The sequence below is a fragment of the Sphaeramia orbicularis genome, chromosome 20 (assembly GCF_902148855.1).
Source record: "Sphaeramia orbicularis chromosome 20, fSphaOr1.1, whole genome shotgun sequence".
Lineage (NCBI taxonomy): Eukaryota > Metazoa > Chordata > Actinopteri > Kurtiformes > Apogonidae > Sphaeramia > Sphaeramia orbicularis.
The window spans coordinates 39,446,177-39,474,045 of record NC_043976.1 but is presented as its reverse complement, the minus strand read 5'-3'; the positions used below and the strand labels follow the sequence as shown (position 1 = coordinate 39,474,045).

The 27,869-nt window shown below is 35.9% G+C and overlaps 1 protein-coding gene across 1 annotated transcript in view; it reads right to left on the bottom strand.

The window, feature by feature from the left end:
* LOC115411206 (myosin-7-like) overlaps positions 1-23,948 on the bottom strand; it is a 43,283-nt gene extending 19,335 nt beyond the window's left edge. Inside the window, exons 1-22 of the mRNA XM_030123198.1 lie at positions 23,745-23,948; positions 22,584-22,727; positions 20,727-20,883; positions 20,482-20,509; positions 20,285-20,390; positions 18,350-18,442; positions 18,150-18,213; positions 16,735-16,833; positions 15,126-15,229; positions 14,872-15,010; positions 14,676-14,794; positions 13,284-13,433; positions 13,033-13,203; positions 11,795-12,104; positions 11,636-11,712; positions 8,971-9,176; positions 7,688-7,811; positions 6,416-6,552; positions 5,114-5,369; positions 3,627-3,869; positions 2,500-2,676; positions 252-397 (exon numbers count right to left, since the gene is read on the bottom strand). Coding sequence (XP_029979058.1) covers positions 252-397; positions 2,500-2,676; positions 3,627-3,869; positions 5,114-5,369; positions 6,416-6,552; positions 7,688-7,811; positions 8,971-9,176; positions 11,636-11,712; positions 11,795-12,104; positions 13,033-13,203; positions 13,284-13,433; positions 14,676-14,794; positions 14,872-15,010; positions 15,126-15,229; positions 16,735-16,833; positions 18,150-18,213; positions 18,350-18,442; positions 20,285-20,390; positions 20,482-20,509; positions 20,727-20,883; positions 22,584-22,727; positions 23,745-23,948 — 3,254 coding nt within the window. The remainder of the gene's footprint in view (positions 1-251; positions 398-2,499; positions 2,677-3,626; positions 3,870-5,113; positions 5,370-6,415; positions 6,553-7,687; positions 7,812-8,970; positions 9,177-11,635; positions 11,713-11,794; positions 12,105-13,032; positions 13,204-13,283; positions 13,434-14,675; positions 14,795-14,871; positions 15,011-15,125; positions 15,230-16,734; positions 16,834-18,149; positions 18,214-18,349; positions 18,443-20,284; positions 20,391-20,481; positions 20,510-20,726; positions 20,884-22,583; positions 22,728-23,744) is intronic.
* Positions 23,949-27,869: the final 3,921 nt, after the last annotated feature.

The following is a 27,869-nucleotide window of genomic DNA, read 5'->3' as shown; positions in this document are numbered from 1 at the left end:
TGGAAACCTCATAAGTCCATTTTTTTTTTTTTTTTTTTTCGGGGGGGGGGGGGGGGGGGGTGGTCATTCTATTGGTTAGTCTTCATGTTTGTCTGATGGTTTTACAAATATTCAGCCAATGAAAGGTGTTGAAAAGGGCTTGGGACTACATCTGTTAACTCATTGTTTTTCCAGTTTCCTGAAACAACCATTTTGGACTTAGGAGGTTTCCGTGTAAGTTCTTCATATCAGTATGTTCTTAACGGTCCTACTTTTTGAGCTTCTCCTCCAGCTGCTGCTTGTCGTTCTCCAGATCCATCACATTTTCTTGGCTTAATTTCAGATCCCCCTCCAGTTTCCTCTTGGCTCTTTCCAGATCCATCCTCACTTTCTTCTCTTGCTCCAATGAACCTTCAAGCTACAAAAACAAAAGCTTCCAAACATTTACTCCCATTTTGCGTAAATACAGGACGTCCACAAAGTCTCTTTACAATAAAAACAAGTGGTTCCAGGAACAACAAACCCCGCCCCTCAAACGTATTGTAGCTTATTTTGGCATCGATCAAGCTGATGTCATCATGTCTATGCATGTGCAACTGCCTCTATATATATGCCAAGTCGGAAGTAAATTGAAATGAAATTGATGTTTTTATAGGCATTTGAAATTTCATTCATTATAAGTAAATGGGAGAAAAAATATATCTTAAAAAATCATAAAAAATTTTAACACTGACCTACTTTTCCCAAAATGTAACCACATCTATTCTGGGTCACTAGAAATCCATAATCCCAATTTTGCATGAATTCAACCAATAGTTTTGTTGCTACAGACATGTCAATTTTCGCCCATTATAAGTAAATGGGGAAAAAAAATAAAAGTAAATTAATTCAAAAAATTTTTTTGAACTTTGACTTACTATTCCCAAAATTTAATGACATCTACTCTTGGTCGCTGGTAATCTATCAACCAAATTTGGTATGAATTCAACCAATCGTTTTGCTGCTACAGACATTTGAAATTTCGCCCATTATAAGTAAATGGGAAAAAAAAATATTCATAAAACATTTTTACTTTGACCTACTTTTCCTAAAATTTTATGACATCTATTCTGGGTCACTGGTAATCTATAAAACCACTTTGGTTTGAATTCAACCAATAGTTTTGCTACTACAGACATTTGAAATTTTGCCCATTAAAATTAAATGGGAATTTTTTTTTTTTTTAATTCATAAAAATTTTTAACTTTGATCTACTTTTCCCAAACTGTAATCAGATATATTCTGGGTCACTAGCAATCCATAATCACAATTTTGCATGAATTCAACCAATAGTTTTGTTGCTACAGACAAGTCAATTTTCACCCATTATAAATAAATGGGAAAAAAAATAAAAGTAAATTAATTCATAAAAAAATTTGAACTTTGACCTACTATTCCCAAAATTTAATGACATCTACTCTGGGTCACTGGTAATCTATAAACCAAATTTAGTATGAATTCAACCAATAGTTTTGCTGCTACAGACATTTGAAATTTCACCCATTATAAGTAAATGGGGAAAAAAAAATATTCATAAAACATTTTTACTTTGACCTACTTTTCCTAAAATTTTATGACATCTATTCTGGGTCACTGGTAATCTATAAAACCAGTTTGGTTTGAATTCAACCAATAGTTTTGCTGCTACAGACATTTGAAATTTTGCCCAATATAAATAAAGGGGAATTTTTTTTTTTTTTTTTAATTCATAAAAAAATTTAATTTTGATCTACTTTTCCCAAAATGTAATCAGATCTATTCTGGGTCACTGGCAGTCTATATATAAACCAAATTTGGTACAAATTCAACCAATAGTTTTGCTGCTAGAGTGTTAACAAACAAAGAAACAAACCGACCCAAAAACAGTACCCCTTGCCACCCCTTTGGGGGGCAGGATAACAACCCTCAACTTTAATCTGAGCTTTTCTGAACATCTACATGATCAGTGAATTAAATATAGAAAAATACCTGTTCACTGAAAAAAATGCAAAAAAACAGAAGATAGTATTGTAGTAATAAATGGTGATAAATCACATAAGAAATGTTAAATATAGAAAAAATTCGTTTGGGAACTGACACAAAAGTAGCACTTGGTCTTTACGGGTTAAGACGAAGCAATTAATCCTTCAGTTTATTAAAAGACTCATATTTCTACTGGATTTTAAAGGGATGAAATTCTTAATCTGAGAAGTTTCTATGAACTAAAGATGTGGGAAAATGTTGTGGAGTAAAAAGTCCAATACTTGTCCAACAATGAAGGGAAGATAAATCATTTAAGAAAGGTTAAATAGAGAAATTCATCTGGGAACTGATACAAAAATACCACTGGGTCTTCATGGGTTAAATGAGGTGGAAAAAAAAACGTCAATATCTACTTTTCATTTTGTAATAATTCCCACAGATTTGTCGATTCATTTGCTTTTGTAATATTTTTTTATGGAAACCCTGTAGTTTATCTCCACATGGGACTGAGATACTAACGTCGTCCACTTGCTGCTCCAGTTTGACTTTGGCCTTGGTCAGACAGTTGACTTTGTCCTCTTCGCTCTGCAGGTCGTCCAGAGTTTGCTGATGAGCTTCCTGAAGAGCTTTCTTCTCTTTGGTCAGTTTGGCGATGATTTCATCCAAAGCTGCCATCTCCTCAGTCAGGTTTTTAACCTGTAAATGCATCACAGTCAGTGTCAAATGGCAAACACTGGTTATTTTATATTCATTTTGTTGACATTCTTATTCATTTTTTTCTTATTTTATGTTCATTTTGTTGTATATTTAGTTACGAAAATGACATGAAAGACTCCAATCTTCGAAAACGATATAAAAGACCCCAATTGACAAAAACAACAAGACTCCAATCAATGAAAATGACACAAAAGACTCTATTCGACGAAAATTACATGAAAAACTGTAATCGACACAAACAACATGAAAGACTCCAATCGATGAAAACAGCAAAAGACTCTAATCAACAAAAGCGACATAAAAGATTCCAATCGACAAAAACGACATAAGACTGTGATCGACAAAAACGACAAAAGTCCAATCAACGAAAACAACATAAAAGACTCTAATTGACGAAAACGACAAAAGACTCCAATCGAAGAAAACAGCAAATGACTCTAATTGACAAAAACGACATAAAAAAACTCCAATCAATAAAAACGGCAAAAGATTCCAATTGACTAAAATAACATAAACGACTCCAATCGATGAAAACGTCAAAAGATTCCAATCAACGAAAACAGCAAATAACTCTAATCAATAAAAATGACATAAAAGTCTCCAATCGATAAAAACAACAAAAGACTGCAATCGACTAAAACAACATAAAAGACTCCAATCGATGAAAACGACATAAGACTAATCAACAAAAACGACAAAAGATTCCAATCAACGTAAATGACCAACAAAACACTCCAATCGACGAAAACAGCAAATGACTCTAATTGACAAAAACGACATAAAAGATTCCAATCAATAAAAACGATATAAAAGACTGACAAGCTTCAGGTTCATTAAAACGTAGATGATACAGTAATTCCGTTAATGTTTTGGGTTTGGGGTTGAGAAGGTTTAGGAAACAGGAGCAGATGTGTTCCGTTTGTCGTCACCTTGTTCTCCGTGGCGTGCTTTTCCTTCTCCACCTTGGCCAGAGTCAGCTCCAGATCATCGATGTCCTTCTTCAGCTCCGAGCTCTCGTCCTCCAGCTTCCTCTTCTTGGCGGTCAGCTCGGCGTTCATCTCCTCCTCGTCCTCCAGTCTCTCCGACAGCTCTTTGACTTTGGCCTCCAGTTGGATCTTACTTTTGATCAGACCTTCGCAGCGTTCCTCAGCATCTGCAAGATTGTCTTGTTCCTGCGGAAAACACATGTAGTACATCGTTAACCTCATAGCATAATCGCCTAAGTCATTATTTTGGCCAAATTGTGAAATCTGCATAACTTTACTCCTAACACTGCACTTCATTTTATGCAGATAAACTATATGGACAGAAGTATGTGGACATTCAGGTGTTTCTTTTCTAACAGGCGTCTGGGATACAAAACAATAATGACTAATGTTATAATATAGTTTTATAAGATAAGAAAAGATACGACAAAACTTTTTTTATCCCACCATGGGGAAATTTTACAGTTCAACAGCAGCAACATACAAGCAGTTGCTGAGAGAAAAGACAGGTAGAAAAAAAAATCATATTTATATAAATACTTATACAAATAAAGAATTTGAATTCAAAATAAAATGAAAAAGAAAGAAAAAGAATAAAAATTAAAAATAGATAAATAAATAAAACAAATTTATTATTATTATTATTATTATTATTATTATTATTATTATAATATTGGGATAAATACTGTATTGGTTAGTTTGGTTTAAATTGTTATCTTTGCTTCTAAAATGCCTCAGAGATAGTTTTTACATAATTTCTCTCAACGTTGATTTTATTAGCTTTTTTTTAATCCATGACTATGATTTTAAATGTTCTACCGGTAAATTTCTAAAATATTTTTCATGTTCTGACTGTAAATAATAACTTTCTACAACAACAAACCATCTACTTTCTTCACATCTCACTGAGGAAGAAAAATCTCCCATTAAACTTTAAGGAAATATTGATGTTTATTGGACAAAAATATTGGGACACATCATGTCTACAGCTGTAAGATGTCCTGATCATGACGATTTGAGATATAACCTTTTTTATTATTTACTGTCATAGCATGAATAATATTTTAAAAATTTAGAGGCAGAACGTTTAAAATCATAGTCAAGGATACAAAAAAAAAAAAAAATCGTTGAGGGAAAGTCAAAACCATCTCTGAAGTATTTTGGAAACAAAGATAATGATTTAAACCAAACTAACCAATGTAATGATATTTATCCCAATATAAAACTATATTATAACATTAGTCATTATTGTTTTGTATCCCAGACCCCTGTTAGAAAAGAAGCACCCGAATTCAATGTGTCCACATACTTTTGTCCATCATATTTTGGTAATTATACTATGAGATTAACGTCATGTTCCTCTGTGTGTGACTGTATTTTGTGTGTTTTTTGTGTGTTTTTTGTGTGTACTCGGGGTGAGTGTCTCTTACAGATTGGACTTGGAGCTGCAGGTCGTTCTTCTCCTGGAGGAGCGTCACCATTTTCTCCTCCAGCTCCTTCTTGCGAGATTCAGCTTTAGCGAAGGCGTCTTTGAGCTTGGTGAACTCCTCCTTCATGTTCGCCATCTCCTTCTCAGTCTCTGCTGACTTCAGGAGAGGTTTGATCTTGAAGAACATCTTCATCCAGGGCCAATTCTTGACCCCCATGAAGGCTCGGACATTCCACTGGATCACCAGTAAAGCATCCCTGAGACCAAACAACATTCACCCACGGTCACACAGCAGGTCTTAATGCTTCAATTTACATTTTTTCGCTTACATCAGATTTTTTTTCTGTGGTTGTTGATGCTATAATACAAATACGATGCTGTCAGACTCATGTATGAACAGTCTGTGATTCTGAAGTGATGTCACACCGTGTTTATCGAGGTAAATCCCACCTCCTCCAGGACAAGGTTATTATCGTTAACAAAAACTAACGAAATGACGAAAACTAGAATTGTAAAATCATTTTTGTTATCTGAAATAAATAAAAACTATAATTAAAAGAAAAAAATGATAACTAACTGAAACTGTATTCTGTGTTTACAAAACTAACTAAAACGTATAAAAATGATGGATAAAATTCCCTTCGTTTTTGTCTTTGTCAACGTCGGATTGATATGAAATTGATTTATTTTGCTCTAACAATTTTAGCTAGCGGCACCATATGATATTTAACGGTCCATCACTTGTGGTTTCCAGTCGTCTTCTGGTCCCCACTCTACCTGGAAACATGGAGACTAAAGTTGGGAGAAAGCAGTAGAGTCCTGTCTGGGATTTATTTGAATACGACAAAGAAGAGAAAAGATATGAAAAAAACCTTAAACTAAACTAAAAGTAAGCATTTAGAAAATAACAAAAACTAATAAAAACTAGCAAACCTGCTCTAAAAACTAACTAAAACTAACTGAATTAGACAAAAAAAGTCAAAACTCAATAAAACTAAACTAGAAGGAAAAATCCAAAACTATTAGAACCTTGCTCCAGCACAGAATTGTGAACGTCTGTCACATTTCAGCAACACAAAAGTCAGATAAAATGTGACATGACCGTTGGAAAACATCAGATATAATATAATTTAGAACCACATACAGAACTGGCCTGAGTCTGATTGGAAAAAAATCAGATTTATGCTGTGAAAACTAACTGTTTACAACAGGGGTGTCAAATATACGGCCCACGGGCCAAAACCGGGACTCCAAAGGGTCCAATTCGGCCTGTGGGATGAATTTTGAACCAAACTGAACCAACCTCCGCTCAACTATTTTCTGGAACTCGATCCTGGCGAGTAATCCTCTGGATCTCGCTTGAATTCCGGTGATGATGAGAGCGAGGCGGTCGTCTCTCATCTCCTCCAGGACGCCAAGAAGACCAGCCTTAAAGAACACCTGATGCAGACAGAGTTCATGTTCATTCCAACAACTGTTAGTTCACCCTCAGTCAGTTTAGCAGGTCAAAACTGCGATAAAAACTTTACAGATTAGATTTTTTTTTCTGCTTTTTTCAGCATAAACCACTTAAACAACTTCAATCCTGCACAAATCTACCAAACATTCAATTATTTTAACCTCCCTAGACCCAGCGATGGGTTTTCTGTCCACATTTGTGGACAAGAGTTTCACAACTTTATACAAAAAAAAAAAGAAAACTGTCCACCACAAAGGACATTCCATAAAAATTTTAAAAACTGCATCTGAAAAAACTGTTGCATCATGATGTTTCCAAAACAGGCACTTATTTAATAAAAAACAAAAAAAGCTGGTACTTTGCTGACATTTCCTGGGTCTCAGGAGGTTAAGGATTTTAACCCTTTAAATATCAGTTTGATTACATGAAGTCACTGAAAAATACAGAAAAAAATTGTTATTTTTCATATAACAAATGTTCAGTTTCTGGGGTGTTTTTTTTTTTTTTTCTTGTTTTTTTTTTTTAATCAGCCTTGAATTGTAAATGATCATCCAAAATATAGACTTTGATGCATTATTAGTTTTTGTACAGCATCAAATTTAACATTTACTACTGTCTTCATTCAGTCAAAACAATAAATGTCCAAAAACTACTATAAAATAGCATCAAAATAACATTTGTTATATGCAAAATGAGTATTTTTTGTGTTTTTCATAAATAACAATGACTTAATGGAATCAAACCAGCATTTAAAGGGTTAAAATGTTCACTAGATTTGAAGACACAGAAAAAAATATTAATCTGTAGAGTTTTTATGTCAGTTTTTTGGACATATTTGTCCTTAATGACTCTAGAGGGAGTGAATTTTTCAGTGTTCTGAAGATCTATTAGAGAAATTAAAATTACAATTCTAGACTTTGTTGAGACGAAGACAGACTCGATGATGCAGATGAAGAGGAAACATGTACCCAAACAAACTAAAACATCCTCAGTTATGAATGAGGGTTAATGGATCCATTTAACCAACCCTGTTTATTTTTACATCATGTCTCTGTCAAAAAGGAGACTTTAAGTAAAGGGTAGATTAAATGTAACTCAGGTAGATTAGAAGCTGACCTTTGTGTGTCCCAGTTTGTACTGTTCATGGTCGATGTCCAGAGAACCCAGAAGCTTCTCTGCTGCTTTTTTGTTGTCGATGAACTGACCCTCAGGAATGGCGTTAGGGTTCAGGATGCGATATCTGTAACCGATAAAAAAACAGACGATTATGTTACAAGGTACGCACCATATCATATATACTTTCATAGCTAGTTCTAGTATTTCCTGGATTAGATGGTTCCGGTATACTCTGGTTTATATAGTTCCAGTACTTCCTGGTTTAGGTAGTACTAGTTTTTCTTGGGTTAGATAGTTCTAGTATTTCCTAGTTAAGATAGTTTCAGTATTTCAGGGTTTAGATATGTCCAGTATATCCTGGTTTAGGTAGTTCCGGTACATTCTGGTTTGGGTAGTTCTAGTATTTCTTGGTTTAGTTCTAGTTTTACCTAGTTTAGGTAGTTCCAGTATATCCTGGTTTAGATAGTTCCAGTATCTCCTGATTTATATAGTTCCACTAAATCCTGGTTTTGGTAGTTCCGGTGCATTCTGGTTTTGATAGTTCCGGTGCATTCTGGTTTAGATAGTTCCAGTACATTCTGGTTTGGGTTGTTCCGGTACATTCTGGTTTGGGTAGTTCTGGTACATTCTGGTTTGGGTAGTTCTGGTACATGCTGGTTTGGGTTGTTCCGGTACATTCTGGTTTAGATAGTTCCGGTACATTCTGGTTTAGGTAGTTCCGGTACATTCTGGTTTGGGTAGTTCTGGTACATGCTGGTTTAGATAGTTCCGGTACATTCTGGTTTAGATAGTTCCGGTACCTTCTGGTTTGGGTTGTTCCGGTACATTCTGGTTTGGGTAGTTCCTGTACATTCTGGTTTGGGTTGTTCCGGTACATTCTGGTTTAGATAGTTCCGGTACATTCTGGTTTGGGTAGTTCTGGTACATGCTGGTTTGGGTTGTTCTGGTACATGCTGGTTTAGATAGTTCCGGTACATTCTGGTTTAGATAGTTCCAGTACATTCTGGTTTGGGTAGTTCTGGTACATGCTGGTTTAGATAGTTCCGGTACATTCTGGTTTAGATAGTTCCGGTACATTCTGGTTTGGGTTGTTCCGGTACATTCTGGTTTGGGTAGTTCCTGTACATTCTGGTTTGGGTTGTTCCGGTACATTCTGGTTTGGGTAGTTCCTGTACATTCTGGTTTAGATAGTTCCGGTACATTCTGGTTTGGGTTGTTCCGGTACATTCTGGTTTAGATAGTTCCGGTACATTCTGGTTTGGGTAGTTCTGATGTTTCCTTGCCTTTGTTTAAAGTCTCCATACTGGACCCTGTTGGGGAACCCCTTCCTGCAGATCCTGATGCCTTCCAGGACCCCGTTACACCTCAGCTGGTGCATCACCAGAGGGTTCTCCATCACCCCAGGAGTCTTGGTTTCGTTGGGGATGAGGCAGCGGACGAAGTGGGGATGAGTGGACCTCAGGTTGGTCATCAGTTTGTTCAGATTCTCCTAGAAATAGAGAAAATACGGCGTAGGGTTTGTTACAGACACAAAGCCTGTATTTATCTGTATCTACTGATGGTATTTTGACATCTGTCACAGTTATTACCTCAATAAATCACAACTAAGTCATACTTTACATTGTTCAGATAATTGTCTTCATTGGCTGGTATGAAAACAGCCACTTAAACTGAGCAGGAAGATCATCTTCCATTGTTTGGCTGGTTTTAATCACACCTCATTACCATCATAGTCCTACTATGAATGAACCCTCACCGACCAAGAGCATCTACTGATCTAAAATCTAGAGAAAAACTTCAGTTATCAGGATAAATTAAGTCAATACTTTCAGTTTGTGAGAGTTTTAACCTTCAAAGACTTAAACATCCACCATCGGAGCAAAAGCATCTACTGATCTAAACTGTTTAGGCTAATACCTGTTGATCCAATAATCCTATCAATACATGTAAATAATTGGTGTAAATCTAATCTTAAATGGTGATACATTTTTTAAAAGTTTAATGTAGAGAAAAATTATTTTGGAAATTTCCGCAGAAATGTTTTTCGGTCTTTAAGGGCTAAAGGAAAACTGTCCACGGGCCGTATGTTTGACACCCCTGGTCTAGTTAGTACTCCATATGTAGATTATTTGTTTATTTTTAAACAGTTTAGGCCTTTGGTGTCCGTAAATAAAACCTGTTTTTATTAGTTCCCCGATCGGCCATGAGCTGTTGTGAAGGCGTCTTCGTTAGCAATTTCTTTAAACATGTTCTCTGATGAAACTACTGGTTGGATTCATTTCAAATTTTATATGACGCTTCCATGGGACAGTATCTACAAATTTAGTTCACAGTTTTTCAACATTTAGATTTTTTCATTTTTGACAATTTTTTTTTAACTCTTTCAATGCCATGGGCCGATTAAATCGGCTTTATGAATACAACCTTTAAAGTGCCACGGGCCGATCAGATCGGCTTTGGAGAACACGCCATATTTGTGTACAAACAAACCATCCACCCCCATTTCTTTCTCACATTTCGATGACGTTCTTTCAAATCTTCTTGCAAATTACGATCAATAATGAATCGGATGCATCCGGTGCGTTTTGAATCTAAGTAGCAATCGGTCGGATGTTACCGAGCGGTTTTTGACCAAGGAAGAGCTCGCGTTTCGTTTTTCTGCTTGGGAAATTTTATGAATGAATTTATGAATGAAATCATATGCAAATTAGATGGCCATTTTGTAGTAATATCGTAAACACAGTGATCTGTCAAAACAGTCCCATCTGCTAGAAAATGAGTTCTGATGACGATTCAGACTTCGATTATAAAAACGACACGAAATACTGAAAAACGGCCAAATTCTGTGGCACTTTTAAGGCTTATTAGCCCCTTAACTGTCTGGCACCGAAAGAGTTAATATTAAAAATGTACCTATGATGGCCCATGTTTTGATGGTTTATAACATGGATTTGGTTACAGATATCAATACAGTTACTATTGAGCACTGATAGGAAGTCATATATGGACTTTCATTTGGGTCCATGACCTTTGACCTTGAGTGACCTTGAAGGGTCAGATTTAAGGTCACCAATATAGAAATTTCAACAGTGTTCTCCAAAACTAAAAGTCGGATTCATTGTAATTTTTTTATGTAACTTCCTTGGGATAATGTCTACAAAGTTTGTTCACAGTTTTCACAAATTTTGGTTTTGGAATTTTTGATGGATTTTCGAAATAGTAAATATTTGCCTTTACCTCTAATGGTCCATATTTTGATGGTTTATAACATGTAAATGGTTACAGATATAAATATAGTTACTATTGAGCACTGATAGGAAGTCATATATGGACTTTCATTTGGGTCCATGACCTTTGACCCCAAGTGAACTTGAAGGATCAAACTCAAGGTCACCAATACAAACACTTACTAAAAATGGTTGATTACGCAAATCTGATTGTGTGTGAGGTGACTAAAAAAAGTGTATGTGAATGGTTTGTATGGATGTTTTGTTATTGTAAAAATATTCAGAGGAAAATATGTGTTGACAAAGCAAAGGAAGCGGATCTAGTTTGATTATTAGTTTGTAAAAAGGGGGTGGGAGTCGGTAAGTTATACTTCTTCCCACTCCTTTTTGAGCGCAGAAAATTTTCATTTATTTATTTGACCATGTTGTATGATTCTTTATCTGATATCTATGTGCTCGAAATAAAACTACTACTATTACTACTACTACTACTACTTCAACAGTCTTCTCCAAAACTACTGATAGAAGTCATATATGGACGTAGAAATAATTAGTTGAGTTCTTCTCCAGTGACCTCCTGCATCCAGACCACAGGACTCTAACATAGAACAGAACCTGACAACCTCACAAATTCAACTGGGTACTGATTCTTGATAGAACATGCCGATGACATACAGGTTCATTGGCTGTATTTTTTATGATGTGAACAGGTTTCCTTTACCCTGTGCAGCGCTGACACAGTCTGGAAGGAAGAGCCTTTCTTCTTTCCTCCCTTTCCTTTGCCTCCTGCATCCTGAGCTGTAAAGAAGTCGTCGAAAACCATTATAAATATTCACGGATGGTTTAATATCGGTGTTATCCACAGTCTGCGATGACCCACCTGAGTCTGCACCGGCGTATCCGATAAACAGCATGGACAGTAACTTGAGGGTGGACTTCTGGTACAGTCCCACCACCGTCTCGTTGAGCGGGTCTTTGTTCTTCACCAGCCAGTTGCTGATGTTGTAGTCGACCGTCCCGGCGTAGTGGACCAAGGAGAAGTGAGCCTCGGCCTTGCCTTTGACGACCCGGGGCTTCTGGAAGTTGGGGCTTTTACCCAGATGGTTGTCGTACAGCTTGGCTTTAAAGGTGGCGTCGCTGGCTTTGGGGAACATGCACTCCTCTTCAAGGATGGACATGATGCCCATGGGCTGGAGACAAAACAACCAATCAGACAAAACAGAGGGAACCAGGACAAGAGGAGAAGGACTGAGTCCATGTGGGACGATGAGACCGACACTGACACATAGACGAACATTTAGATATAATATCTGACTCAGATTGACTTCTACTTCTTCCAATTTATCTTAGTACCAGTCAAAACATTAAGGACTGTTTCTAATTTACAACTTGGCACCCTGATGATATATTCTACTGCTGCTGCTGATGGAACTATAACGAATAAGAAAGTCCAACTCATATTAAGTCAAAACCAGTAAAAAAAAAAAAAAAAAAAAAGTATTAAAATGAGCAAAAGAGAATACATGAATTAATAAAGTTAGCCCAAATAAATAATATAAGCAATAAAAATGAACATGACAAGTCACAAAATGACGAAAAATGAGAGAAAATAAGCAAGAAGAAGGAATATAAACAAAAAATAATCAACAAAATTGAGAGAAGCGAACAAAATAATTGACAAAACGGAGAAAAATTTAAAAAATTTGCAAGAAAATTTATAAAAATAAACAAAATACTGAACAAAAAGGCTAAAAAGGAACAAAATTAGCAACAAAGCCAATATTAATGAACAAAATATGGGGGAAAAAATTAACAAAATGAACAAAACTGAACAAAATAATCAACAAAATAAAGCAAAATGATCAAAATAATCAACAAAATGAACAAAACTGATCAAAATAATCAACAAAATAAAGCAAAATGAACAAAGTAATCAATAAAATAAGAAAAATGAACAAAATATAATTTTTTTTTTTTTAAAAATCATCAAAATGAATATAAATGAACAAACTGTGTAGAAATTTAATAAAAGGATCAACAAAAAACAAATCTAAACCCAACTCTACTTGCTGGTTAAACTTGGTGTCGCTAATGTAGTGTCGAATGATGGGTTCGTACCTTCTCGATGAGCTCAATGCAGGCGGCTAAATCCATGCCGAAGTCGATGAACTCCCACACGATGCCCTCCTTCTTGTACTCTTCTTGTTCCAACACGAACATGTGGTGGTTGAAGAACTGCTGCAGCTTCTCGTTGGTGTAGTTGATGCACAGTTGTTCGAAGGTGTTGAACTGGAAACAGAAGGAGGCGTCAGAGGAAGTCGACCTACCACGTACGTACGTCATCTTAAACGCCACATGGGAAGACTCACATCGAAGATCTCAAACCCAGCGATGTCCAACACGCCAATGAAGTACTGCCGAGGCTGTTTGGTGTCCAGGGACTGGTTGATCCTCACCACCATCCACAAGAACATCTTCTCATACACCGACTTCGCCAGAGCACCGATGGAGTAGTACACCTAGAGAGGGATAAAAAAAAAAAAATTAGCATGTTGAAAATGAACATAAGTCACTAAATGAAGAAAAATCTGAGAAAATAAGCATAAAGAATGACTAAAATAATCAACCAAATTAAAAGAAATGAACACAATAATCAACAAAAATTAAGAAAAATTAGCAAAATTAGCAACAAATGTAATGTAAACAAACAAAATATAGAACAAAAAGAATCTAAATAAACAAAATAAGCAACAAAGTGAAAATAAATGAACAAAATACAGGGGGGAAAAAATCAACAAAATTAACAAAACTGAACTAAATAATTAACAAAACAAAGAAAATTTTGCAAAATTAGCAACAAATGTAATGTAAACAAAAAAAAATAGAACAAAAAGAATCTAAATGAACAAAATTTGTAACCAAGTGAATATAAACGAACAAATATGGGGGGAAAAAAATCAACAAAATTAATAAAACTGAACTAAATAATTAACAAAATAAAGAAAAATTAGCAGCATTAGCAACAAACATAGTATGAACAAACAAAATATAGAACAAAAAGAATATAAATGAACAAAATTAGTAACCAAGTGAATATAAATTTAAAAAGTATGGTGGAAAAAAATCAACAAAATCAGAAAAACTAAACAAAATAATCAGCAAAATAAAGCAAAATGAACAAAATAATCATAAAAATTAAGAAAAATTAGCAAAATTAAAAACAAATGGGATATAAAAAAACAGAATATGAACAAATAGAATATAAATGAACAAAATTAGCAAAAAAGTGAAAATAAATGAACAAAATATGGGGGGGGAAATCAACAAAATTAACAAAACTGAACTAAATAATTAACAAAATAAAGAAAAATTAGCAGCATTAGCAACAAACATAGTATGAACAAACAAAATATAGAACAAAAAGAATATAAATGAACAAAATTAGTAACCAAGTGAATATAAATTTTAAAAGTATGGTGGAAAAAAATCAACAAAATCAGACAAACTAAACAAAATAATCAGCAAAATAAAGCAAAATGAACAAAATAATCATGAAAATTAAGAAAAATTAGCAAAATTAAAACAAATGGGATATAAACAAACAGAATATAGAACAAATAGAATATAAATGAACAAAATTCGCAAAAAAGTGAAAATAAATGAACAAAATATGGGGGAAAAATCAACAAAATTAACAAAACTGAACAAAATAATCAACAAAAAACCCAAAACTGAACCCAATAATCATCAGAATCCTTCACCTGTTGTACATTCTGTCCTTTGGTGACCCACTCGTTGCCCACTTTCACCCTGGGGTGACACAGACCCTTGATGAGATCGGCCGAGTTCAGACCCATCAGGTACGCTACTTTGTCCACGTCTGGAAAACATCATGGCTGATGTTAGTGACTGTTTTTATGAACACTGTGTGTTTTTGCTGAGTTTTTTTTGCTTTACCCTCGGTGCCGTCGGGCTCGGCCTGCTCCTCTCGCTGCTTCTGTTTGAACTTCATGTTCCCATAATGCATTATGGCCCCGGTGAGCTTGTAGATGCCGTTCTTCTCCTCTTGGGTGAAGCCCAGGACGTCGAACGCATCCTGAAATGAACACGTTCTCACATGAGTCATATAAAACTTAACTGCACCGAGATGATGATGATGATGATGATGATGATGATGATGATGATGATGATGATGTGTTTGCTTTGTTTACATCGGTCGCCATTAGCTCCTCAGAGTCGTTGATGGAGGCCACGGTCGTCTCTCCTTGGGAGATGTAGGCGTAGTCGTAAGGGTTGTTGGTGATTAGCAGCATGTCTGATGAAGAAAAAACCTCAGGGAGTAAATAAGGAATGAACATGAATATGAAACAACTGACAGTAAAGCTCAAGAATCCTGCACATTCAGGGATTATTTTTTAGGCATTTTCAAACCATTATAGAAACACAGTGAGATGTAAATCCATTACTGTAGCAAACGCTCAGTTAGCTGCATGAAACCAAACTCATTTTGTCAGTTTTTTGATGGCAAACACCTGAATCTGCTTATCAATATTCATGTATAATGGTCAAGGTCAAGTTTATTCATATTCAGCACATTTACAACGCAGAGTGCCCAAAGTGTTGTACTAAGATATAGGTAGATATAGGTGTTTTATGTATAATATCTTAACCCATAAGGACCCAAACAGTCACCGGCAACACAAACCATCTACTGATCTAAACTGTTTAATACCTGTTGATCCATTAATCTTATCAACACATGTAAATAATTGGTGTAAAATGCAGTTTGTCATCTTTTCACGGTCATCAGAATTTACCCCTTTGGATGTTCAGAGGCTCCATAGTTACCATGGAAACAACGTCTTCTTCTACAACATTGATTCACCAGTAAAACCCATGGAGTTGGATCAATGACAGCGGATGGACACACTTGTTTTTACATTCAGTTTGCAATATCTTTGCTGAAAAAGTTTTTTTTTTTTTTCCTCTGTTTTGATATAATTAACTTTGAATTTACTCTGATATTTCACGAACATCTACATGATCTGTGAATTAAACATAGGGAAATACAGTACATGATTTACACCTAAAAATGCAAATACAGAGGATAATATTACAAAAAGAAATTGGTGATAAATCAGTTAAGAAAGGTAGAAATAAAAAAATATATACTCATTTTGGAACTGACACAAAAGTAACACTGGGTCTTTATGGGTTAATGTACAATTATTATATGCACTTATTTTAATGTAAAGACTTTTATCATTCATTGTAACTGATAAAAAAAAAACACTTTCTCTTTCTTCACATACATTTTAGATAGTTCTAGAAAGCACTATATCGTTACCGTCCTAAAATAATTACTTAAAAGTCCTTTTTTCCAGATTTTTCCTAAAAAACTTAACCAGAAATTGAGTATTTGATGATTTGTGCAAAAAAAAAAAAACATCTTTGTCAAAAAATTACTTTGGAATGGTGAGGGAATTTGTTTAAATTTGTTAGATTTACATGAACATATTGTTTTGTTTTGTTTTTCAGGCTAATTTTTTTTAAACAGACATGAATTTTTCTCCAGATGTGTTATCATAATGAAATTTTAGCTTAAAAAAATATAAAATACTATTCTGAGACCATACGAGGAACTCTACCTATAAAGCACATGGTGTACTTTGACAATAAAGTGTAAATTCCAAATTTTTTTTAAGTTTTTCATGATTATCTTTACATATGTAGCCTAGCTTAGCTTAGCTTAGCTTAGCTTAGCCTAGCTTGATGAGAATCCCCCACATAATGTCATATATATGTGTGAGTCTTTCTTACCCAACAGCTCTGGTTTCTGTTGGGACAGAATCTGGTAGAAGATGTGGTAGTCTCTCTCAGCCTTTAGCTGATAAGTGACACGGGACTTCTCCAGCAGATCTAAACAAATACAACAGTGAAAAACAGGGAATTAGAACATATTTGTACAGCTGCCTTTTTCCCTCCAACATCATGTTGAGGATGTGAAGATAATTTACTACTTTATAAAACACGTCACTTTGATGGAAAAAACTACATCCGCTGTCAGAAAATGGAACAAATAAATATCATGTCTCTGGATACTAAAAATCTGACTACATAACATATATCACAGCCTATTAGACGACGTTAGCATTCATACTTCTTAGCTAACATTAGCCAACTGTCTGATACTATTACATGATAAAAATGTAAAATAAAATGTGAATTCAACCTGAAATACTTAACTATTCAGCTGTTTCCATCTGATAAAATGTTAAAAACCGTACAGAAATAATTTTCAATTTCTTGCAGCAACATGTAAGCTAACACTGATGCTTGCCAAGACATAGCTGAATGCTAACTTTAGCTAGTAGTTTCATGTGTGTTTTACAGTGAAATATAGTCTAATATCCATCCACATTTTCATTTTCTGGTCTCATTTCAGTATGAAAGCAGTGAAATGATAACTATTTCATAACTTCCACTATTTATGTGACTTTGATGTTATAATTTGCTATCGGTATATTTAGCTTACGACACTGACATGAGGTGAAAATAGCTGTTGCATGACTATGGAACAAAAATTGTGCAAAATATTGAAGTTAATCTGTATGTTTCCTCAGTTTCCTAAATCAGAGTCAGATTTATTTATTGTAATTCTTTGAAAAACAAGTTTAAAAACACTGAACTGCTGCTTAACAATTTCAATAAATGGCAGCAGGCTAAAAAAAAAAAAAAAAAAAAGGTAAAATTAAATTTAACATGTCTGTAAATAAATTATCTTTGGAGCTACTACTTAATTAAGCTTCAAAAGCATTAATTGAACGTATCTATTCTTGTAAAATTGGTAATATAACCCTTTTTGGGTATTTGTACATGGTCAGTTAATTAATATAAATAAACAATCACAATAATATTAGAACAAAAAGTTTTAAGTGGCTTATGTGGCCAATTAATAATAATGATTTAGAAGCTCAAACATTGCCTATCCAAATTAAAAAAAAAAAAAAAAAAAAAAAAAAAACATCTTGAGTTCACAGTAAAAACACTTTATTTATTTTAGAAATATGCCTAAAATCCTCCATTCTTAGAAAATGAAAATGTAAAATGTGGACTTTAAAAGAACTAGATGAAACTTGAGGTTCACACCTGATGTCGACTGAAGCTAAATTATAGAAAAACAAAATAAATCCATAAGAGTCGGAGGTGTGAAATGTATGTTAACGTTGACTTACATGTCTCGATATCGGCCGACGCTAACTTCCCGCTGACTCCAAAGTGGATTCGGATGAATTTACCCTGCGAGAACATGAAAACGGACGAGTGTTTCCATATTTCAGTCATAAAACGAGGATAAAGATGGGTATTGTTCATGCTGTCATTGTGCTGCATCGGTACTAATGGAATAAGTGAAATCATAAATGTGTGTCTTTACAAATCTTGAAGAGTTGTCGTTTCTGATGGTCTTGGCGTTTCCAAAAGCCTCCAGAGCAGGGTTGGCCTGGATGATTTGATCCTCCAAGGTTCCCTGAGGGTTCAGCAGATGGAAAATGATCATTGGAATACAGTTGCGGAAAAAATTATTAGACCACCCCTCATTTTCTTCAATTTGTTGTTCATTTGAATGCCTGGTTCAACTAAAGGTACATTTGTTTTTGGACAAATATAATGATAACAACAAAAATGGTTCATAGTAGTTTAATTTCAGAGCTGATATCTATCCATTTTCCATGGTTTTCTTGATAACTAGAAAAACACTTGGAGAGCGCAGACCTCCAGCAAATCAGATCTAAAGTGTTTAATACCTGTTGATCCACTAATCCTATCAATACTTGTAAATAATCGGTGTAAAATGCAGTTTGTCTGATGATCATGTAGATGTTCATAGAAGCTCAGATAAAAGTGGAAGGTTTTTTTTTTTTTTTTTAACCCTTTCGTGCACACTGGTCACTAGAGTGGACAGTTATTCAAAGCTCTTCTCTTGTATATTCATGGGTTTTGTTGTTTTAGTTCCATAATAGTTGACACAGTGGACACTTATGCATCATCCCATACACTGTAATTCATACCATTTGTGTAAGTTTGCTGTTCTAGATAAACCTGATCTACAGTAACATGTTTGAGTGTTGAAGGGGTGGGATTAAATAAATTATATTTCCTCCCACTCCTTTTCGAATGTGCAAATGAAGTCATATAGACGTATAAGTTTTGTTTTTGGTTTTTTGTTTTCTTCCATGACCTCTTACTACCTGTTTTATTTCTAAAGACTAAGTAAGATTACTTTGTCTTGTTGCATATTCGAAATAAACTAAAAAAAACAAAACAAAACTAACTAACAAAAAAAATCATTTGCTATTAACTTTTTTTTTTTTTTTAAACAAAAAAATTGTTGTTGCTTTTCTTGCACATTATCTCCAGGAAGTGAGTAATGACTAGTATTAGAGTTTGTTAAAATGTGAGAAAACATCAGATTAGCAGCATTAAAAATGTTTTTATTTCATCGTTTTCACACAATATATCAGTAAATCCATGTTTCTTTTCTTCAAAAATTAAACGCATGGTGTCAAGTGGACATTTTTGGAAGTCCGTGAAAAATAGGTTCATAAGAAAATTTTCATTCGCATTGTTTTTTTCATACCTAAAGAAGAATAAAAACATTAAGGAAATAAATGTTGATTAAGGTTCTCATAATTCATGCATGGAAGGGTTAAAAAGAGAAAACTGAAGAAAAAGTGACTTTTTCAGCAAAATATATCATTAAATACACATAAAACAACTGTCTTCATCCACTGTCATTGATCCAACTCCATGGGTTTTACTGATGAATCAAGGATGTAGAAGATGACGGTGTTTCCACGGTAACTACGAAGCCTCTGAACAATTTTGCACTTTGTACAATAATACCAAGGGCCCAGTTGGAACCTTTGGAGGGCCAGTTTTGGCAGCTGTGATGTAGATGTTCATGAAAACTATGAGTAAATTCAAAGGTTATTATTTTACAACAGAGAAAATTGAAGGAAAAGGGACTTTTTCAGCAAATATATCACTGACTAAATGCAAAAACAGGTGTTTTGAAGCACTGTCACTGATCCAACTCTATGGGTTTTACTGGTGAATCGAAGTTGTAGAAGATGACGGTGTTTCCACGGTAACTACGGAGCCTCTGAACATCCAAATGGGTCATATGTGATGACCATGAAAAGATGAAAAACTGCATTTTACACCAATTATTTACATGTATTGATAGAATTAATGGATCAACAGATATTAACCAGTTTAGTTCAGTAAAAGGTTTTGGTCTGATGGTGGACGTTTAAGTCTTTGAGGGTTAAAACTGAGACTAAAACTATATAAATCCAGTTAAACCGACCTTTTTCTCTTGAGTCGCATCCTTCTTGCCTGAAACAGCAGCGATACTGGCAAAGTACTGGATGACCCTCTTAGTGTTCACAGTCTTTCCTGCACCAGATTCTCCACTGAGGATGGACATGATTGAATGAATGGATGTGAGGTCAGGTTTACGACTCTTTGAAACGATGGTAGTTGTGATGTTTTAGTCAAACTTACGTGATGAGGATTGACTGGTTTTCTCTGTCTGGAAGATTGAAGACATTAAAGACGTTAAAGGTTTGTTTTTGTGCTTAGATATGTTTATTAAATTTCAAATACAGAATACACACAGGTATTCAAACATAAAAAAAAAAACACTTAACCCTCCCAAACCCCTTGCTGTCACCAGATCTATGTGCATATAAAGGTTTGTTTTATTAAAGTAAATGGTATCAAACGGTGAACATTGAACGGTGGCGTACCTGCCAACATGTACTGGTAGGCGTTGTCAGAGATAGAGTAAATGTGGGGAGGGGCTTCAGTCCTCTTCTTCCCTCTGTAGGCGGCGACCACCGACTGATCGTAGACCGGCAGCCATTTGTAAGGATTAACGGTCACACAGAACAGTCCAGAGTAGGTCTGTAAAAAACACAGAATTAAAACCACAACTGCAGCCAAAGATGGATTCAATGACCAGTGTTTTATATAATTTATCTATTTATGTAATGTTGGAATGTTGTGTTTCAACCACAAGCCAAAGATGTTCACTTACGGCTACAGAAAAATAGCAAAAATGGAAAAATATCCACATTTAATGTCTAAAAAAATGTTAATCAAAAGTATATTTGGTGACCTTATATCTACATATTTTATTCCATGAGGATGAAAACAAAAGAAATGGTTTAGTTGGATGAAGACTGGATTTCTTAATTATACTAACATTGGCATTATAGCAAAATTAAGAAAATAAATACAAAAAATTGACAAAATAATTTTAAAAAATTAACAAAAATAAATAAAAAGGAACCAAACATTGATAGAAACCTAAAAAAGGCATAGAATGGACAAAAATGAACAAATTATTGAAAAAAAATGCACAAAAATGAATATAACAATCAATGAAATGCCCAACAATTTGCAAAATAATCAACAAAATGTCAAAAAAAAAATCACTGACTTATAATCACTGACGGGCAAAATAATCACAATTAGCAAAATAGTGGAAAAATGCACAAAAATGACCAAAATAGGCTATGAAAGAGTTGACAATTAATAAAATTGGAAAAAACAGAATTTTTTTTTTTTTTTAAAAGGCAAAGGAGGCACAAAAATGAGTGAAATATTCAATAAATACATTAAAAAAAAGAACAAAACACATTGATGGAATCATCTAAAATTAATATTATCATCAACAAAATGCACAAATAATACCTACCATTCATAGGTCAGAAGATCTGTGGTGGTTACTTCCATTAATGGTGACTTAAATAAATCAGTATGTCCATAAATGGTCACTTAAATAAAATGGTATCTCCATAAATGGTTACTTCCATAAATAAATCAGTATGTTCATAAATTGTTATGTCCATAAATGGTTCCTTAAATAAATTGGTATGTTCATAAATGGTTACTTCCATAAATGGTTACTTAAATAAATCGATATGTCCATAAATGGTTACTTCCATAAATTGGTATCTTCATAAATGGTTCCTTCCATAAATAGTTACTTACATAATTGGTTGCTTACATAATTCGGTATGTCCATAAACGGTTCCTTCCATAATTGGTTCCTTCCATAATTGGTTCCTTCCATAAATCAATATGTCCATAAATGGTAACTTACATGAATGGTTACTTGAATAAATCAGTATGTCCATAAATGGTTCCTTCCATAAATGGTTACTTAAATAAATCAGTATGTCCATAAATGGTTACTTCTATAAATGGGTATGTCCATAAATGGTTACTTCCATAAATGGTTACTTCTATAAATTGGTATGTCCATAAATGGTTACTTCTATAAATCAGTATGTCCATAAATGGTTACTTCTATAAATCGGTATGTCCATAAATGGTTACTTCCATAAATCGGTATGTCCATAAATGGTTACTTCTATAAATGGGTATGTCCATAAATGGTTACTTCCATAAATCGGTATGTCCATAAATGATTACTTCTATAAATCAGTATGTCCATAAATGGTTACTTCTATAAATGGGTATGTCCATAAATGGTTACTTCCATAAATTGGTATGTCCATAAATGGTTACTTCCATAAATTGGTATGTCCATAAATGGTTACTTCTATAAATGGGTATGTCCATAAATGGTTCCTTACATAAATCATCCAGGCTGCGTAACGCTCTTTGAGGTTAAACAGAACAGCAGGTTCATGGAGGAAGGTGAACATGGCCATGTCTTCGATCTTGTCGAACTTGGGCGGGTTCTGAGGGTGGATGTCTGCCTCCTTCACCGTTACAGTCTGAACAACGTTAACGTCACAGAAAATACTCATTACCAAAAAGTACGTAATAACACTAATTATTATAATCATTGAATTTAAGTATGAATTTGCCACTACGGCTGATCTCTGTTTAGAATAATGACCTAAGTCATAACTTTCAAGTTTTGCACCAGATGTATCTGGGTGCTTCTATGAAACTGGTCCTAAAAACAGGACATGGGGCTAAAAATTCAAACCAGATGTAGACTAATGTTATGAAGCACGTTTGGAAGCACTTCGGGTCTATTTTTAAAAATAAATACTTACTGAGATAAAAGAGAAACTATTTTTCAGATAAAACACATTTTTATATTATTTTTATACAAGTATCCGCGTGTAACAGTAAAAAGGACATGAAAATTATTCGCTAATATTTTTTCGAACTAATTATGCAAGGCTGAGTGTTGCACAAAAATGATCTCTGTTGCAAATCACTCCCAATTTATCTGTGTTTAAATGGGCAGGTTCCGCATGTAACACCAGTGGACACGATGGGTTACACATGAAACCTGGAATGAGACTGAGATTCATGAAAAACCCACATGTGTGGATTAGAAAAACCACTAGGATCGACACATTTATCACAGCGTCTTTATTTATAGTCTATAGAAGACCATTTACAGCCATGTTTTCAGATCTAAGTAGGTTTTCCTGTCCCAGTTTTGATCCTATTTTTGGCCCCAACACTTTATTAAAAATTCATTAATTATGGGATGGCTCAGAGGAAGAGTGTAATTTTTTTTGCATTTATCTGAGGTCATCATTAGGTCCATCCTGGGGGAAATATGTCTAAATTTACCTTTTATTATTGGGTCTAAAAAAGCTGGAAAAGTGCCAGGTCCCAAAATAAACCCAGGTTCACAGAAGCACCCATATAAGTATATATTTGCATATTTTTAGACCAACCAGAAACTTATGACTTAGGCCATTATTTTCCAAAGGGTTAAATAAGTTAATGTTATGTAATTAAAGCTGAAGTTGGAATAACGCCGGTACTTTTCCGTGCTCGGTTTGGACGGTGGCTTTGTCTCCGTCTCTGCTGGTGATGGAGCCTTTAACGTACTCCATCTCAGGATCAGGAACAAAACACTCCTTCTTCATGTCAAAGGGTCGAGTCTGAGCCTCCAGACGCTCCTTGTCCGATTTCCGGAGGAAAGGAGCGGCAGAACCAAACTCCGCCATGATGGCGTCGGCCGACATCTCTGAAACTGTCAAGGACATGATGTTTATTTAGACACCCTGACTCCATCTGCGATAATGAGGACAAGGCTTCACACAAATGACTCAATAACACATGTCTTATTATTTTCTATATGTAAATGGAATATTTTTGTTGTGAAAGACCGTGTGATTGTGGTAATACGTACCTGTTTCCTTTTCCTTTCACCTTTTATAAACTGTGTTGGTTTCTTCTACAATGAGAACAACAATAACCACATGTATTTAAAACAGTTTTTCTAATTGTTTGGACGTTTATTACACAAGTGTTTACTAAAACCACGCACAAACCAGTCATGTAAAGGACTCTTTGAAGCAGTAACAGTTTGAACTTTATTCCAAACACTATGGTTTGTGTTTTATCTGCATTTTCTGTTTATCTGATCACACTTCACTGAGAATGCCAATAATAGAAAGAGCTGAGGAAGTATAGAGAAAGGTTTAGTGATTATGAGATTTATGAAAGAAAGAGAGGGAGGGAGAGAGAGGGAGGGAGGGAGAGAGACGGGGGAAAGGAAAGGAAAGGAAGAATGATGAAAGGAATGAAAAAGACATGGGGAGAGAAGGAGGAAGGAAGAAAAGAATAGAGAAAGGAAAAAGGAAAAATGGTACAAAGAAAGCAGAGGGAGGAAGGAAAGAAAGAAAGGAGGGAAGAAAAAATGAAGGGGGGGGAATGAGAAGAACAAAGTTAAAAGAAGGGAAGAGGAAAGAAAGAAAGGAAGAAAGGAAAGGAAAAATGGTGAAAGGAATGAAAAGACATAGGAAAGAAAAGGATGAAGGAAGAAAAGAATAGAGAAAGGAAGGATGAAAATGGTACAAAAAAAGGAGAGAAGGGGAGGAAGGAGAGAAAACTAGAGGGAAAGGAAGGAAGGGAAGAAAGAAAAAGAAGGAAATTATTAAGCAAGAAAAGAAGTAGAAGAAAAAAGCAAGGGACGAGGTATGGGGAGAAAAAAGAAAGAAAGAAAGAAAGAAAGAAAGAAAGAAAGAAAGAAAGAAAGAAAGAAAGAAAGAAAGAAAGAAAGAAAGAAAGAAAGAAAGAAAGAAAGAAAGAGGAGAAAATTGATTTAAGGAAAGTAGGGAGAAAGGAAAGACGAGAGAAAGTTTTTAAGTAGGGAAAGAGGAGAGAGGAATAGAATAGAGAAAGAAAGGATGAAAGATAGAAAAAGAAAATCAGGGAAGAAAAGAAGGAGTACAGTAAATGTTTCCAGTGTTGGCTCTAAATGTAACTCAGGCTCATGTTCGTTCCTCTCGGTTCAGTTCGGGTCCTTAAACCCTCATCATTAAACAGACTCATCAATAATCCAGTCACTGACCTGATGGGCTTCCGTCCTGCGGTTGTGTCACTCACCTGTAGGGGTCGCCTCCTCCCTCCGCTGTTTCACCGTCTGGACCAAACCCTGTTTATATAAGTCGGACTGGGAGGCGTCGCCGTGACGTTGATCCGCCCTAAAAGGAAACATCAACAAAATACAGAAGTGAATTAAAAAAAGGATCATCTGAGTTTGGAGGTGGAGGTGGAGGTGTGGACGCCTCCTATTGGCCGAGGCTGGAATTACATCACCATCAAGTATAAAACATATAAAATACACACCTGATGTTTAATAGAGACGACCGAATGTAAAGGAAACTTTATTCTAACATTGTTCACACTGGATGTTCGTTTCAGTCCATGTTTTCCATTGTTTCGTTTTTTTATTTTATTTTTGCACCTGTTGTCACGACAATAGTGTCCGAGTGTCTAGAGACTTCATTGTCTGTCTTGTGCCCGAGGACAAAGATAAACCATGTGACCTTCCGTCTTGTGCGACAGCTGTCCACACTGTAAATAAATCCATCAGAGACATTCCTCAGACTTATCGCCTGTTCATTTACACGAGGTCAACGGCGAGGGGTCTGCTCCTCCAAAGCCTGTGGTGTTAACAAATATGACCCTTAAATCAGCTGTTTATTGACTCCGCCTCCTCAAGACCTCCTCAAGAAGCAGCCCAGGCCTGCGGACCTTGGCGGCTTGGCGCTTAGGGGTCATGTGACCTTGTGGGTTGTGGTGATTCCAGTCATCAGCGCCTGGAGGACAGTGTGAGGGAGGCATTCCCAGCTGTCTGCTGTCCTTCTGTCTTCTCCAACAATGGAGATGTCAACACCTTCAGAGGAGGAAAGGAGGGAGTTAAAGAAAGGATTAAAGGGGGGAGGGAGGGAGGGAAGAAGTGAAAGGAGGGGTAGAAGGGAGGGAGGAAGAGAGGAAGAAAGGAAAGAAGGAAGGGAGGAAAGGAAGAGAGGAAGATGGAAGGAAGGGAAGGCGGAAGAAGGAAGGGAGGGTGGAGAAAAGGAAGGGAGGATGGAAAGAAGAAAGGGAGGGAAGAAAGAAGGGAGGAAGAAGTGAGGAAGAGGAAGGAAGGAAAGAAGGTAGGGAGGGAGGAAGAGAGGAAGAGAGGGAGGAAAGAAGGGAGGAAGAAGTGAGGAAGAGGAAGGAAGGAAAGAAGGAGGGGAGGAGGAAGAGACCGGAGGAAGGAGAGAAGGGAGGGAGGAAAGAAGGGAGGAAGAAGTGAGGAAGAGGAAGGAAGGGAGGGAAGGAAGGAAGGAAGGAAAGAAGGGAGGATGGAAAGGAAAGGAGGAAGAAGTGAGGAAGAGGAAGGAGGGAGAGGAGGAAGAGAGAAAGGAAGGAAAGAAGGGAGGGAGGAAAGGAAGAGAGGAAGATGGAAGGAAGAAAGGAAGGGAGGAAGGGAAGAATAAAGGGAGAGAGGAAAGAAGGGAGGAAGAAGTGAGGAAGAGGAAGGAAGGAAAAAGAGAGGAAAGAAGGAGAGAAGGGAGGGAGGAAAGGAGGAGAGCAAGATGAAAGGAAGGGAGGGTAGAAGGAAGGAAGGTAGGAAGGGAAGAAGAAAGGGAAGGAGGAAAGGAAGGGAGGAAGAAGCGAGGAGGAAGGAAGGAAAAAGAGAGAAAGGAAGGAGAGAAGGGAGGGAGGAAAAGAGGAGAGGAAGATGGAGGGAAGGGAAGAAGGAAGAGGGAGGGAAAGAAGGGAGGGAGGGGGTGGAGGAAAGGAAGGTAGGAAGGGAAGAAGAAAAGGGAGGAAGAAGTGAGGAAGAGGAAGGAAGGAAAGAAGGGAGGGGGGAAAGGAAGGTCAAAGAAGGAAGGAAGGTAAGGAGAAAGAGGAAGGAGGGGACAAGAGAGAGAGGAAAGGAGGAAGAAGAAGGAAAAAGAGGGAAGAAGAGAAAGAAGAAAGAAAGAAAGAAGAAAGAAAGAAAAAAGAAAGAAAGAAAGAAAGAAAGAAAGAAAGAAAGAAAGAAAGAAAGAAAGAAAGAAAGAAAGAATTCTATGGTAAAAGGGTTACAGTTACAGTTTGGGTCGGTGGCGGCTGCTCGTCTTTCAGAGGAGAAGCTCATGATCAGTTTACATTTAAAAAAAATAGTCAGGTTATTTAAACATAAATTCGTCCCTCCGTTCCTTTTTAAGAAAATGCTCAGTGACCTTATCGTACCAACTAAACAAGAAAACACTGAAATTCTGTTAAATTGAAACAAGGCAGTCCAATGAGTGTGTTTTATTTCCAGGTCAGTACATGAACAGTTCATTTGGTTTCTCGGATTTCACAGCAGAATGTGCAACGGTTTTAAACTGAACTGTGTCAGTGAAGGAGCAGATCTGAAAACAGCTGTCCATCAAACGGGATTCAGCCTTCTGACTGATCCTCCAATCAGCACGTGGAAGCTCAGCGTCCAGCCCGGCCAAGCTCCGCCCACAGCTCCATTCACCCCCAGAGACGCTGAGAGTCCGGGGGCGGGACTCAGTCCCACAGAAGTGCATGGACGCTGAGTGTCTACGAGCAAATGCACTGAGCAGAGAACGAATGAGAAAACACAGACACAGGAGTGGAGGAGAAGTGAACACTGAGCTGGGATAAAGCTGATT